The 15,355-nt window shown below is 45.1% G+C and overlaps 2 protein-coding genes across 4 annotated transcripts in view; one reads left to right on the forward strand and one right to left on the reverse strand.

The window, feature by feature from the left end:
- The window catches only part of SAMD4A (sterile alpha motif domain containing 4A), a 57,105-nt gene extending 48,152 nt beyond the window's left edge, over positions 1-8,953 (reverse strand). For both annotated transcript variants that reach the window (XM_069950617.1, XM_069950615.1), the window contains exon 1: positions 8,727-8,953. In XM_069950617.1, the coding sequence (XP_069806718.1) occupies positions 8,727-8,922 (196 nt within the window). In that variant the 5' untranslated portion in view covers positions 8,923-8,953. The remainder of the gene's footprint in view (positions 1-8,726) is intronic.
- Positions 1-15,355, forward strand: part of GMFB (glia maturation factor beta) — a 129,530-nt gene that overhangs the window by 63,487 nt on the left and 50,688 nt on the right. The gene's annotated exons all lie outside the window — the stretch shown is intronic.

Raw genomic sequence — 15,355 nt, forward strand, 5'->3', positions numbered from 1 at the left:
TCATGTACAGGAACCATGAGTTATTGGAAGTAACACTAATAATTCTATTGATTATAAGAATATAGGATGTCCATTCCCTATAGAGTAGAGAGATCTTCCATTGACCTTGATGGAGATCGACCACATGCATAAGTCCAATTATACACCCCCAGTTACCCACCCATAGTGACCAGCCTGTCACCACTCTGACCGGCGGTGTATCTAGTCAATAGGTCTTGCAGTATTTGGCCCTGTGTTCAGATCTGATATGGATCATGAATACTAAAGAGGAAAACTTTTCATATAAGGGATGAAACAGTTATGGCGTCCAAGTGTACCTGATCTCATCTCCTTTACAACCTTGGCATAACCCACTAACTATCTTGTGTATATACCATTGTGGAGTACCCCCCGGTGTGATGTTATATCGGAGAATCAGCCGGTCACTTGCTTAGTGGTGAATTGAGACGCCGGATACAGCCGGACCTCGAGGTGTTAATTTGTGACGCCAGTGCCTGGTGGGCACACAGGTGTAATGGCACGCCTGCTTTTATTTAAGGAGGCTGGTTGTACCCTTTTCCCCTGTGATCAGTGTCCTGCCAGGTTGCTACTGGGTCCCTTGGGTTGAGATAATCACGGATGGCCAAAGCGGTGTAGTGACCCTCCCTGACTATCGGAACTGCCACCCACAGAAAGGGGAAGTGTCCCAAGGTTATGGTGTATGCTGTGTCGGTGTAAGGCGAAGGATCACAAAGTCTCCTTATCATAAATAAGACTGTCTTTACTGAAGAGTAAGTGCTTGCAGCAGGTTACAAGATTATGACGTTTCTCTAGATAAAACACTTGATATTATACTTTGTAGACAATACTTGACACTACAGCAACTGAATCTGCGACAGGAATGTAGTGTTGATACAAGAAGTAGAATAGCAGAGAGGAGGATGTTACGAGAGTCCCAACACAAGTAGTAATGTGCTCTGCCAGGATGTTGGAGGATAAGGTAGAAGAATACGAAGAAAACCTGTGCCCGTGTATTGACCTCTTTAGTCTTCACACTACCTTATGCCCACTATATTTGGCTGAACCGTCCTAGAGGGTGACACAAGCCCCAGACCTTGTTACCTGGGATGAGCGGAATGCCGAGGGTTCCCTGCTGACAACCGCGCTGTAAGATAGAGTTCCTTGGCTCTTAGCAACTTTGCTCTATCCAGATCAGTTCCTAGCTTCTGTGGATACTGTCCTGCACTGTAACTTTTCCTAGTCCACGAAGTGGGTTGAGGCTGTCTCTGACTTGTCCTCTCTTAAAAGGGGTTTAACACTGCATAGTCTGGTGCAGCATCACTGAGAAGAAAACAGTCCTGTCTTGTTTCTTACCCATATGGGGCTCTAGCTAAGACTGAACTTGAGCAGGGGACCTGGCGGAGGGCCAGGGCCCAGGTAGGACCACCGTAGGGAGCTGTCTAGCTTGCATCTTTCCTCTACAATGTCCAGCAAGAAAGACTCATGCACTTCCTCCACCCATATGACTTCTCATCTCTCAGAGCATCTAAAGTGCGCTGTAAGTGGGTGAAGAGTGCAAACAGAAGGAGAGTGGTGATAGGAAAGAAGAAAAGAAGAACAGATTCCCATAGGTTCGCAGATCCCTGTGACATGCAAATACGCAATAACCCTTTACACACTTCAGCTGTGCAGCTTCCAAATACACATATCTAATAGAGTGACATCTAGTGGTGAACCTTTAGTACTACATTCATCACCACTAGAGATGAGCGAACCGGGTTCGGGTCCATCAGAACCCGAACGATCAGCATTTGATTAGCGGGGGCTGCTGAGGTTGGATAAAGCTCTAAGGTTGTCTGGAAAACATGGATACAGCCAATGACTATATCCATGTTTTCCACATAGCCTTAGGGCTTTATCCAACTTCAGCAGCCACCGCTAATCAGATGCCGAAAGTTCGGGTTCGGATGGACCAGAGGTTCGCTCATCTCTAATCACCACACATGTACAATATGTACAGGCTTTTACGAAGGGTGTATGTAATAGTAACATCCGTGGTAAGACACCACACCATAGCAGTGCGTGTGTACCCCTTTAATGCATAGCCATGGACAAAACTTTAACTTTCCTTTCATCCCATTGCTTAGTTGGCTTGCAAGAGATCACCTACAGATCAATGTATATGCGTGACTCAGCCTCCCCCATAAATTACGAGTCAACAAGGGATGAAAATGAGTTACACCATCAAAAACCCGGCCGAACGTCAGAAACGGCGCAGATTAATTCATGGCGTGATCTTTTATACTACGAAGCCTTTAGCAACAACACTGAATGAACTGTTCGAAGAAAAGTGATATTTTGCTATGGAAATGTATAGGTTACTGTAAGTGTACAGTGTAGTGGAGGGGCAACAATGCTGCAAGGCACGACAACAAAAAGCTGAGATATGGGGAGCTGTTTGCAGGATTATCACACTGCAGAGAAATGCTTTCCAAATGCAAGAAGTATAAAAGCACAATGGTAAATGTGACCGCCATAGAGACGTGTAATGTAACCTTCCTGGTCAGTGAGCGGCTGTATCGGTGCAACCTGCTACAAATACTCATCATGTACAGTATATGATCCAATGTGGATGCTGCATTGGTTGCACTTCTAAGACTGGGCTTACAAGAACATAAACTTGCCAAACTTTTCAGCTACGGCAACGTTCACCAAACCGGAATGTACAACATTTGATTCCCGGTGGCTGGAGAAGTTGGATGCAGCCCTAGGGAGTCCTGGAAAACATGGATACAGTCATAGGTTGAATCTATGTTTTCCTGGCAGTCCTAGGGCTGCATTCAACTTCTCCAGCCCCTGGGAGTCAAATGCCGAATGGAGAACGTTCCCATACCTGAATAGTTTGGCAAGTTCTCTCAACACTAGATGTACCTAATATATACAGTACATGAATATGTTCTATCAACATAAAGAGGACTCGATGCTGCTGCTCAACATTCAGAGGTCACAGCACAGACACAAGCCAAATACAGTTATGCAATATAGAGAGAAAAACATGTTATTCTGAGGCTATACGACATAGTTCACAAACCAGCCGTAGACATCAGGTTCACAGACAGAAACACCAGGCTGCAGTGTAGATGGATATAGCGGCGCATGTAACGTCCATGAAAGACACAGAGAGAACAAGCGGCACCAATATTTCTCCATTTGTCAATTAGCTCCAATATTGTTCTTCCATCACAGAATGGTTGGGGGTGCTGTTTCATGGTATCAAAGATTTCTATAAGACAATGTCTTTTAGGGTTTGTTCACACACTGCAGAATTGCTGCAAATTTTCAACATCAATTGAATAAGAAAGTAAAATCTGCAGCATGTGAACAAACCTCTAAAAAGGAAATCCATCCTGGCCGATATGGCTATGGGACGTTGCAGCCAGAACTCAGCATTGCATGGAACCCATCTAGATGAGCTTCTCCATTCTGGCTAATAAAAGTCAGTCCTGAGCCGGGGGCTTCCTCTATGGCATCCATAGCCTCAGAAGGGTTTTCTCACCAACGCTCATCCTATTTACATCATGAATGACCATTGGATGTCCAACCACTTAACCCCCCCCCCCTTTTTGTTCCCATGTCCCCCGGCTAAATGGAGTGGTGGTTGGACTTGTGTACGACTATGCCATCCAACTCTATGATAGCCAAGACCTGTATTCAGCCAATAGGATCCCAGAACTAGAGACCACTAATCTGCCCCATTAGGTTAATCAGCATCAGGTCTAAATAACCGGCATAATGGACCATAATGTACGAGCCACATAGGAAGTCATCCGTTTTCTTTCCCCACTTCCTCTAATTCCACATATCTTACATTCCTTTCAGGCCGAGGGAAAGTTTCAATGACTTCAACTATTTGCATAACCTTCCTAAAAACGAACAGTAGTAGTGAGCGTATAGCGAGAGCTGCGGGATGGACGCCATTGGTCTCCTCTATGGAGGAAGAGATCAGTAAACATTGGGGGAATTCACCTATGAATGTAGCACAATCCTCTCCGCCATCAGCTGACTACCTGCAAAGACTCGTGTTATCTGGAATAGTGCAGGTCTCCCCGTGCAAATAATATAAATGTATTCCTATGGGGAGGGGGAGGGGCACCAATCATTGGAAAAAACAATCCTTACACCTCCCAATACATGTAAAAATGAAAGTACATGAGCACCGATTGACTTCCTATACCGATCAATGTTCCTACAGGCAATTTGTTTTCCTGTGTAGAGGGATCCCTAGTATATATTATATAGAAGGGAAATGTTGTATACAGCTTCATATTACTTATCTCAATCGGATGACAATATGGCGGTCACTACTACCTGCAATAAACTAGAAAGCAGTTAGCCGACAGGGGCCTAAACACAGTATATATACACACACATACATACATATACAAAGTTCATCCTTAAAAGTGGTTATTCAGGATCAGAAACATAGCTGTATTCTTCCAGAAACAGCGCCACCCTTGTCATGAGGTTGTGTGTGGTATTACAACTCATCTCCATCCCCCTTGTATACCACACCCAAACTGAGGCGAGACTGGCACTATTTCTGGAAGGTTCCAGCTATGTTTTTCCTAAGGCTGGATCACCCCTTTAACATGCCAGTCTATAGGAGAATTATATACCACAGGGGAGATTTATCAAACATGGTGTAAAGTGGAACTGGCTCAGTTGCCCCTAGCAACCAATCTGATTCCACCTTTCATTTTCCAAAGAGTCTGTGAGGAATGAAAGGTGGAATCTGATTGGTTGCTAGGGGCGACTGAGCCAGTGTCACTTTACACCATGTTTGACAGCAAATTAAATTTTTAAATCAAATAATACTTTATTGTTTGACATTGTTGTGCCCAACAAAGTATTAATTGATTTAAAAATCTCATTTACTGTCCAGCCTTGTTTTAGTTGTTGGATATATAGATATTTGATGCGTATGAATATAGGTGTTATATGAAGAGTCCTTCTTTGTTAGGTATTTACACCATATTTGATAGATCTCCCCCCATATGGTTATAAAAAAAGTCAGTGGTATACGGAACATATACTAAGGTCCAATTCAGAAAGAACAGAACTATCAAAATGTCCACTTTGTATATGTACTTTTGGGGCACATGGGTGACAGGGATGGGTCCGCTATTCATCACCTCCCTCTATAGCTATAGATCTGCTAACAAGAAGAGGTTGTCACTCTGGTGGCAGCTAGAATGCCTGGCGTGCAATGCTGAGTAAAGAGTAGTAGAGATATGGCGGGCCCAGCTGGTATAGGCCCACAGCGATCAGCTGATCCCCTGACTGGCTGGCCCAGCTGGTATAGGCACACAGCGATCAGCTGATCCCGACTGGCTGGCCCAGCTGGTATAGGCACACAGCAATGAGCTGATCCCCTGACTGGCTGGCCCAGCTGGTATAGGCACACAGCAATGAGCTGATCCCCTGACTGGCTGGCCCAGCTGGTATAGGCACACAGCGATCAGCTGATCCCGACTGGCTGGCCCAGCTGGTATAGGCACACAGCAATGAGCTGATCCCCTGACTGGCTGGCCCAGCTGGTATAGGCACACAGCAATGAGCTGATCCCCTGACTGGCTGGCCCAGCTGGTATAGGCACACAGCGATCAGCTGATCCCCTGACTGGCTGGCCCAGCTGGTATAGGCACACAGTGATCAGCTGATCCCCTGACTGGCAGCAACATGTAAAGGCGTTCTCTTGGGGAGATAGTCTGACTTAAAGGAAATGTACATGAGGACCAGAAATAAAAACTAGGGACAGATTTGCCCCCATTCTTGGGTTTAGTGGGGGTTCCAACAGCCGGACCCCTACAGAACAGCTTGTTATCCTGTGGATAGGAGAGAACTTCTTTAGATGGGAATGCCCCTTTAAAGGGGTTATCCAGCACTCCAAAAACATGGCCACTTTCCCCCCTACTGTTGTCTCCAGTCCGGGTGCGGTTTGCAATTAAGCTCCATTTACTTCAATGGAACTGAGTTTCAAAACCTGACCCAATCTGGAGACAACAGTAGGGGGAAAGTGGGCATGTTTTTGTAGCGTTAAGTGGTCATGTCTACGCTGACCTCACCAGGAGAGCTGTAAGTGTGATGGCATATCCTTCTTGAAGTTCCTTGAAGTGGCCAGTCTACCCTACAACAATGACATACATATAATAATAGCAAGATAGTTCTTATAACCGAGCGGTCAGCATGACTGCACATAGTCCTAAGAGTCTAAGGACACAGGTAAAACCGTATGACCTTAGCAAACAAACTACGACACACAATATTATATATATATTATACACACATATATAGCAAATAAGACTCTGTATACAGTTATACCCCAGGATGCCCAGAGCTGCCGACCTTTATAAACAGGCAGGGAAAACAGCTGCCAATTCCTGCGGCCTCTAATACAAAACAGCTGGAATAAGCCCCTGCATTCTTCTGTGTGAGCTGCATGGAGCGCGGAGCTGCAGCCCGGCCTTTTACAGGGGAACACAATCCTACTCTGTGCTCATTCCATAAGGTGTGAGCGACCTATAGCGCACAATGGAAATCCCTCTACAAGCTCATATAGAGAATTAAAAAGAAAAAAAAAGTCTGGAATCATCCTCCTCCCAGGGTAATTTTTTTGGTTTCAGGTCAAAGAAAAATAATAAAATTGCGTCCCCATTATTCCAGCTGAGCGGCGACCAGGTTAAACACATGGCAGCAAAGAAACTGCACAGCAGATGAATTATCCGCTCATGCTGCATGTTACTTAAAATGAAACTAGCTACCTTGCCAAAAAGCCTACAAAATCCAGACTCTACGTGATCTGACTTAGTTATTCTAGAAGAAACTGCAAGGCAGCAAGACAAAAAAAAGAAAGTCAATCAGTCATTCTGGTGTAGTTCAACTATATGAAAAGAGTACAATGATGAAGAGGAGGGTGAAGAATCATGGTGGCCTCATGAAGATACAGCGGCAACGTAGGCATGTTAACAGGGTGCAGCCAGCAGAGACCTCAAGTGTCCAGCCAGTAGAGACCCCCAGAGGGCCCAGCCAGCAAAGACCCCCAGAGCCCCCAGCCAGCAAAGACCCCCAGAGCGCCCAGCCAGCAAAGACCCCCAGAGCGCCCAGCCAGTAGAGACCCCCCAGAGCGCCCAGCCAGTAGAGACCCCCAGAGCGCCCAGCCAGTAGAGACCCCCAGAGCGCCCAGCCAGTAGAGACCCCCCAGAGCGCCCAGCCAGTAGAGACCCCCCAGAGCGCCCAGCCAGCAGAGACCCTAAGCCACCATTACTCTGCATTATCACTAACGCCGGGGAAGGGAACCTTAGCTCTCCAGCTATTGCAAAACTACAACTCCCATCATGCCTGGACAGCCAAAGCTTTAGTGCTGAATTATGGCTGCCATATATGAAACCATGTCATCCTTTCTAATGCCATCATCCTGACTTTGCTGCCACAATTCATCGTAGACCAAGGGGCCACAAGGGAATCAACTGGAAAAACTCGGGACAACTTTAGGGGCCCCTCCAAAAGAAGAACTCCCATAGACATCAATGGAAGTCAAAGAATGCAAAAGTAAGGCGCATTGGTCACATGACTACCGACTCTTTGTCATACCAGGAGATGTGGTTTACTCCAGTAAACATGTTTAAGTCTCCACCCATCTCCACATATTGCAAATTCCCTTAAAGCAATGTTATCCAAGGCCAGGTAACATCATGACCTCTACTACACAGCATGAATGACAGCCACCAAGCCATTCAAGACAGAAACAACTGGAAAAAGCTGCATCAGCTTTCAGTCATGACAAAGTTGCAGTCTGACGCAATTCTACCATTGACTTGTATTGTGCAGACACTGGCCGTCTGCTCTCCACCTGTTGCAAAATAGCAACTCCCATGATGCATCATTGAAGTTGTAGTTTGTCAACAACTGGAGAGCCACAGGTTGGGGGACACTGTTCTAAGCCCACCAGTACCCTGCAGAAATCTCTCATGCTTTGGTTAGTATGAGATTAGGTTATATTTCTTCTTTAAAGAAACCTAATTTGAATACTTTTTTCCCATGGTGCACTGCCTCCATGCACCACTGATTTCTTCTCTGAGAATTTAAACCCTTTAGGTAGCACTGGAGAAAGTGTGATATAACCCAAGTTTTAAGGGGTACACCAGCCAAACATTTTTGTCATTCAAATCAACTGGTGTCAGAAAGTGCCAGAGATTTGTGATTTACTTCTACTGAAACATCTAAAGTTTTCCGGTACTTATCAGCTTCTGTATGTCCTGCAGGAAGTGGTGTATTCTTTCCAGTGTGACACAGTGCTCTCTGCTGCCAACTCTGTCCATGTCAGGAACTGTCCAGAGCAGCAGCAAATCCCCATAGAAAACCTTTACTGCTCTGGACAGTTCCTGACATGGACAGAGGTGGCAGCAGAGAGCACTGTGTCAGACTGGAAAGAACACCACTTCCTGCAGGACATACAGCAGCTGATAACTACTGGAAGACTGGAGATTTTTTTTTTACATAGAAGTAAATTACAAATTACTGCCACGAGTTGATTTGAAAGAATTGTTTTCTCCGCAGAGAACCCCTTTAATTCCTTTCAGCAATGGCTTGTTCAGAAAGGTTGTCACCCATGTGATAAAAGCAAAAGGTCTTACTGTATAGTCAGGCTGCCCAACATTAAAGTCCACGTTTCCGGAATGGGAACTTACCGGGATTGTTGGCTTCCCCTTCAAGTATGTGCAGTTCTGTACAGTCTAGCAAGGAATGCTCCAAGCAGATCTGTAAGAATCTGGCCTGGGTCCTGCTAACTCTTTTAAGCAGGGAGAGCAGCGCCACAGTTTGTTCGCATTCATTCCAGCCTTTAAACCAACCAGATAACATTCCAACTTGATCCCGAAACATCATGATGAGAGGAAGAATTACAGGATCCACAGAGAAGTTTGGAAGTTTCAAAAAAAAAAAAAAAAAAAAAAAAAAAAAGGTTCAATGGAGAATTTAGAAAAAAAAAAAAATCTTGTTGCAATATTTCTTCTACAGGGACGGCTCTATCATAGAAATTATTCTAGAGTTGGATCATCCGCTTCAGGCATACTGGTCATGGGGCTTCTGCTGGGGGCCTGGGTGGTGGTTTGCCAGAATCTGACGTCCCTTTGGGTTCTCTCTCGGACTCTTCCACACCCGCATTCCAAGTCAATGTTCAAAACTGTGAAAATAAGACACCGATGTGACACATAGTCCGCAAGAAAACGTGTGACTCAATGCAATCCAAGCCTCGCTACGCTACAGACGACTCCCAGATCACACCGGGGGAATGTTGCAAGTTAAAAGAACTAGATCCATTTTTCCTCAACAGTTCACATCTGCAGTCCAATAGAACCGCCACTACACCCAAAACCTTGACAGAAGGGGGGTGAGGGTATGCAGCTGACCCCCAGAACCCCAAAAATACAGGGGAAATCTCTCTCTTTCTGTTTGGTGCAGTGATTAAATCAAATGTAACCATTTAGTCACCAAGGCAGAGTGTTCAGCAGCATCTGCATCAACCACCGGCAGAAATTCTGCACTATCCAGCAGTGACGGACACCCCTCAGCTTCCTGCCACCATAAAACAGATTTAAAAAAAAAATTATATTATTTTGCAAGAATTGTAATCATGTTGATTACTCAAAGGGTTAACATATGGATCACCTCAGCCCTGAGCTACAATCATGGGATCACCTTATATTCATGCAAACCAGGGAATTGCCCCCAGATGACTGCAGAAAGAGGGGGTAAAAGTTGATTTCCTGTGTCGGAGCAGCCTTGCATGTATCCATAGATGTCAGTCAATGAGGCAGCAGACAGCAGCGCAACAGATTATACTAGAGCAAGAAATAGAGAAGGTTCACATGGGCTTGGGTGCTAAATGGAGAAATATTCCAGGTCTGCTGTGACTATATATACATAGAAAAGAAGAACATAGCTGCATTACATGGGGAGAAGTCAGCAGCAGCCCTTACAGTATCCACTAGCTCAGGTCTCCATTATGTTCAGGCAGAACCGATCCATATTGACTAATACAGGAGGGGATACAATGTAAGGAATAAGAACCGATCCATATTGACTAATACAGGAGGGGATACAATGTAAGGAATAAGAACCGATCCATATTGACTAATACAGGAGGGGATACAATGTTACAAATAAGAACAGATCTAAATTTACTAATGTTACATACAGTATTTACAAATAAGAACAGATGTATATTTACTAATACTGGGGTGGATATAATGTTACAAATAAGAAAAAAGATCTATATTTACAAACACAGGAGTGGATACAATGTTGCAGTTTAACAAATACAGGAGAAAGAACTGATCCATATTTACAGATACAGAAGTGGATACAATGTAACAGTTTCCTCTAAAGTCAGCAAATCCTATAGAGCAGTGGCTAGAGCCCTGCAGCTTGCTATGAGGGTCTCCCTGGACACCCCCTCCTCCCCTGCAGCAGCAGCAGCACCTACCTGCACCAGGGATCCTGTGCTGGAGCTAGAGGTGCTGTTGCTCTCTCTCCCTGGGCTTTGCCATGTTGACTTGCAGGCTCTGTGCTCCCTCCCTCACTTGCAGAGACTGTGAGGCTGGGAAGCGCCAGCCCAGGCTTCCCACATGCTAATAATTAACATAAACCATTACGTCATGGGCTCGGAACTGGGGAGGAGGGGGAGAGGCACCAAAATAGAGAAGGGATCACTTGGGAGGAGCAGGGCACATTCCTTGTGCAGCCGCCACTGCTGCCACTGCTGCTGCTGTCAGGCTCTGGGAGGGGAGACCGCAGAGGACACTGGGTGGGGTGGGCTGAGGGCAAGCTGAGTGTGTGTGTGCAAATACCCCCCTCCCCATCATTTAACACTTTCTTTTGCACACATAATGCAATGCACACTCACTCCTTTGCGTTTATCTTCTAGTTGCATAAAAAAAAAAAACATATATATATGAGCATGGCACAAAAGTTGCTTTATGGTGCAAATTCCCTATAGGAGTAATGCATTAGACCTGGACATATGGGTGTCTGTAGTAGAAGGGTGCCAGGGCTGATGCTGGGCACTTTCTATGATCTGGGTATATGTGGATGTAATGCAGTGGTTCCTAACCTGTGGCCCTCTCATCATTACAGAGCAGGGTACTGTCTTACAGGGGGTCAAACTCAGGCCCTCCAGTTCGCTTTGGCTGTCCAGGCATGATGGGAATTGTAGTTTTGCAACAGCTGGAGGGCCTGAGTTTGACACCTGTGGGCTACAAAGATCCCTAATGGTGTGTTTACACAGACAGATTTATCTGACAGATCTTTGAAGCCAAAACCAGGAGCAGACTATAAACACGGATCAGGTCATAAAGGAAAGACTGGGATCTATCCCCTTTTCAAATCCATTCCTGGCTTTGGCTTCCAAAATCTGTCAGATAAATCTTTCTGTGTAAACGCACCCTAACAAGTGACAATACTACAACTCCCATGTTGCTCCAGGATGCAGATTTGATAAGTATAGACGTCTTCCCCATCCTGTGAACCTCCAGCTGTTGCCAATATCCAGCTCTCATGGCGCCTCAGATTGCAGATGTGTTGGTTTATGGAAGCGTTCACCAACTGGCTCTACAGCTGTTGCCAAACTACAACTCCCATCATGCCCTAAAAGATTTGTTGGTCTATGCAAATGTTCCCCAGACTGTGGCCCTCCAGTTGTTGCATAACTACAAATCCCAGCATGCCTCAGATTGCAGATTGTTAGGTCTGTAGTACTGTTCCGCTACCTGTGGTAAAGTCCAGCTTAACTCCCAGGTGTAGTTTTTGTAGTCCATGTATTTCAATGGGTGCAACACTTCCTTATTATATTATGCCTAGTGCAGAGGGATTGGAGAGGCTCCCTGTGTCATGCTCCATGCATTTTATACTTAAAGGGGTACTCCAGCTAAAAAAAAACTGGTGCCAGAGATTTCCAGTACTTATCATCTGCTGCATGTCCCGCAGGAAGTGGTGTATTCTCTCCAGTCTGACACAGTGCTCTCTGCTGCCACCTCTGTCCATGTCAGGAACTGTCCAGAGCAGGAGAGGTTTTCTATGGGGATTTGCTGCTGCTCTGGACAGTTCCTGACATGGACAGAGGTGGCAGCAGAGAGCACTGTGTCAGACTGGAGAGAATACACCACTTCCTGCAGGACATACAGCAGATGGAAGACTAGAAGTGAATTACAAATTTTTGTCATTCTATAGGCCCCGTGTCCCATTGCAGCCTCCTCAGCACCAGATCCAGCTTGTTGCATCCAGTGTTCCCATCCAATATGGATCGCTCTGGATTACCAAACATTTCATCTTGGCCTCATTGGGAAAATTGTTGCTGATCCCCTATCCCGACCAGTCCTGCTCACTGCTGAGAGTTTGGTACAGTGTGTTAGTCTGGGTGATGAACAGGGCAACAGCAAACCTCTGCTTCCAGAGGATCCATCCATCCAGGTTCTCTTATCACATGTGCTGCCCCTTTAAAAAATGGAGAAACTTTAAGAAACAGGAATGGATCCAGAATAGTTTATTGAAAGAAGCAAATAAACAGAGAAACCCAAAGGCCGGACAGTATCACATGACCAGATTGTATACTGTCAGCAGGATTGTATTTCACAAGCCGCACAATGGTTTACATCAGGGCTGCGCTATATATAGAAGAATGAAGAACACTTACAACTTCATCAAAAATTGTCATTATTCATCATTCAGACTTCCTGGTGTAGTCTTCTCCAACTGTTGGGGAACTACAACTCCCTGCACACCTTGATCTCAGTACTTTTATCACATAAATATCTTTAGACAGGCTGGTAGTGGATATGGTTCATCTGGATGGATGCTGAGATATGGGGAGATGTTTGTTGCCTTGGTCCCCAGTTCTTTGGGTTTGGGTGCATGCTTAAAGGGATTGTTCACCAAAAATGGTATATTCTTTCCAGTCTGACACAGAGCTCTCTGCTGCCACCTCTGTCCATGTCAGGAACTGTCCAGAGCAGCAGCAAATCCCCATAGAAAACCTCTCAATATATCGAATGTTATTCCTGTTGTTTCTAAACGTTAACTATACTGTTGGCACTAAAGTCAGTGCTTATAGATTTTCTCTTTTGTAATTTGTTCTTAAAAAACCTAATAAAAACATTGAACCAGAAAACCTCTCCTGCTCTGGACATTTCCTGACATGGCAGCAGAGAGCGCTGTGTCAGACTGGGCAGAATACACCACTTCCTGCAGGACATGCAACAGCTGATAAGTACTGGAAGACTTGAGATTTTTTTAATAGAAGTAAATTATAAACCTTTGGCACTGTCTGGCACCAATTGATTTGAAAGAAAATATTTTTTGGGCTAATTACCCCTCTAAAGTGTCTTCCCATTATATTTACAGAATATGCTATGATTGACCCGGACCCTCACCTATTTGGGCCAGGTGGTCTCCAGACCCCCTATGGATGATTCCCAGCCTCTGCATTTCCATTATGTGTGAATGGGGAGCTGCTTGCTCAGCTGTTTCTGTAACTCCCATAGGCTTCATCAGGGAGGGCTACATGGGAGCACAGTGTTGAGGTTTTGAGGTGATTGGACTCCTGGTGTCCCAGAAAGGCAGAAACCAGAATATATCTGTGTATATCTACCATAGGCCATGCACCTTCCAGAGCTGTTGGCCAATACACAAATGCACGCTCAGCTTGGATGACTTTTCAATAGGAAAAGGACCCAGGGTTTACACGGTATCAGGAAGTATATAGATTTGTAATTTACTTCTATTAAAATATCTCAACTCTTCCCGTACTTATTAGCTGCTGTATGGCATGCAGGAAATGTTTTATTTTCAGTTTGACACAGTGCTCTTTGCTAACATCTCCGGCCAAGTCTCCGTTTTCTATGAATCCCCATAGAAAACCTCTCCTGCTCCGGACAGTTCCTGACATGGACAGAGGTGGCAGCAGAGAGCACTGTGTCAGACTGGAAAGAATATACCACTTCCTGCAGGACATACAGCAGCTGATAAGTAGTGGAAGACTGGAGATTTTTTTTTTTAATAGAAATATACTACAAATCTCTGGCACTTTCTGACACCGGGTGATTTGAAAGTATTTTTTTTACCCCTTTAAGGGCGACTCTTTGGCGGGGTTCTCTTCTCTGTCTAGTAAACAGGGGGTCCCTCTACTATTTTGATGATATAAAGTAATACATTTAGTGCAATAGGAAAACAATGCAGTTGCATCTATTCTCAGCCTTACAGAAGCAACCAGAAGTTTTCCTAAGTGTGCGCCATGTGGGAACAGAATGTGCCTGGGCTGGGTGTAGTTGTGCTTCGCTGCGATAGAGGCCAAAAGGCCGCGTGAAGTCTCCGGCGATCTGCGGCTAAATATAGAAGGTAACAACGTAGACTGGACATGGGGAGAGGAAAGAGGGACTGGGAATAGACTGGATATAGCAAGGATCCTTCACTTCTGCAAGAAGTCACCCAGCTTTCCCAGACCCCTGCACAGCTTCCACCAGTGTAGACACCACAGTGACCGCTCTAACCAGCCGATAGCTATTAATAACATTCACAGTTATTTGCGAAATTCCCAACCCCTGAGACATTTCACACGGCATTAACACATTCACTGCAGGGATGTTCCCCCTACTATAGTCTATAGAAGTTTTTACAACTTTTTCAATACATTTACAATGTATTGAATGTATTTTTAATGGATTAAAGGAATTGTCCAGTATGGATGACTCGCTTTCTTATTGTAGGTCCAGTGGTGACAATTGTTGATGACCCCCGCCTACAGCATAGACAATAGGAGAGGGAGTGAAGCGCTTACCTAGGCTCTTCTCCCAGCTCTATTTAATCATCAGTGAGGGGTTAAACACCCAGATCTCAATCAATCAAAATTTTCAACATATACTGTAAGCAGGGGCGTAGCTAGGATTCATGGGGCCCCATAGCAAAAAACTGTACGGGGCCCCATGAATCCTGTACGCTCCACCCCCCCCCCCCCCCCCCCCCGCCAAACACAGACAATGACGCACATATATACACACAGAGGCACCATTAACGTATATACAGATACGCCACTGACATACACACATATATACGCTGTAATGTGATTACACTAGTGCAGATGTATACACCATGAGTAAACTGTACACAGGGAAATCATCTCAGTGTAATAAGAAATACTCAACCAGAAATAAAAGAAAATGCAGCAGATATTAGTGGTGGGTTCTTTTATTAGAGCCCAGCATTAATAGAAGCTGCTGCAGAACATCTTTGGGAGCAAACCTGTCAATCACTTGAGACACTACTGACA

The sequence above is a fragment of the Dendropsophus ebraccatus genome, chromosome 13 (assembly GCF_027789765.1).
Source record: "Dendropsophus ebraccatus isolate aDenEbr1 chromosome 13, aDenEbr1.pat, whole genome shotgun sequence".
NCBI lineage: Eukaryota > Metazoa > Chordata > Amphibia > Anura > Hylidae > Dendropsophus > Dendropsophus ebraccatus.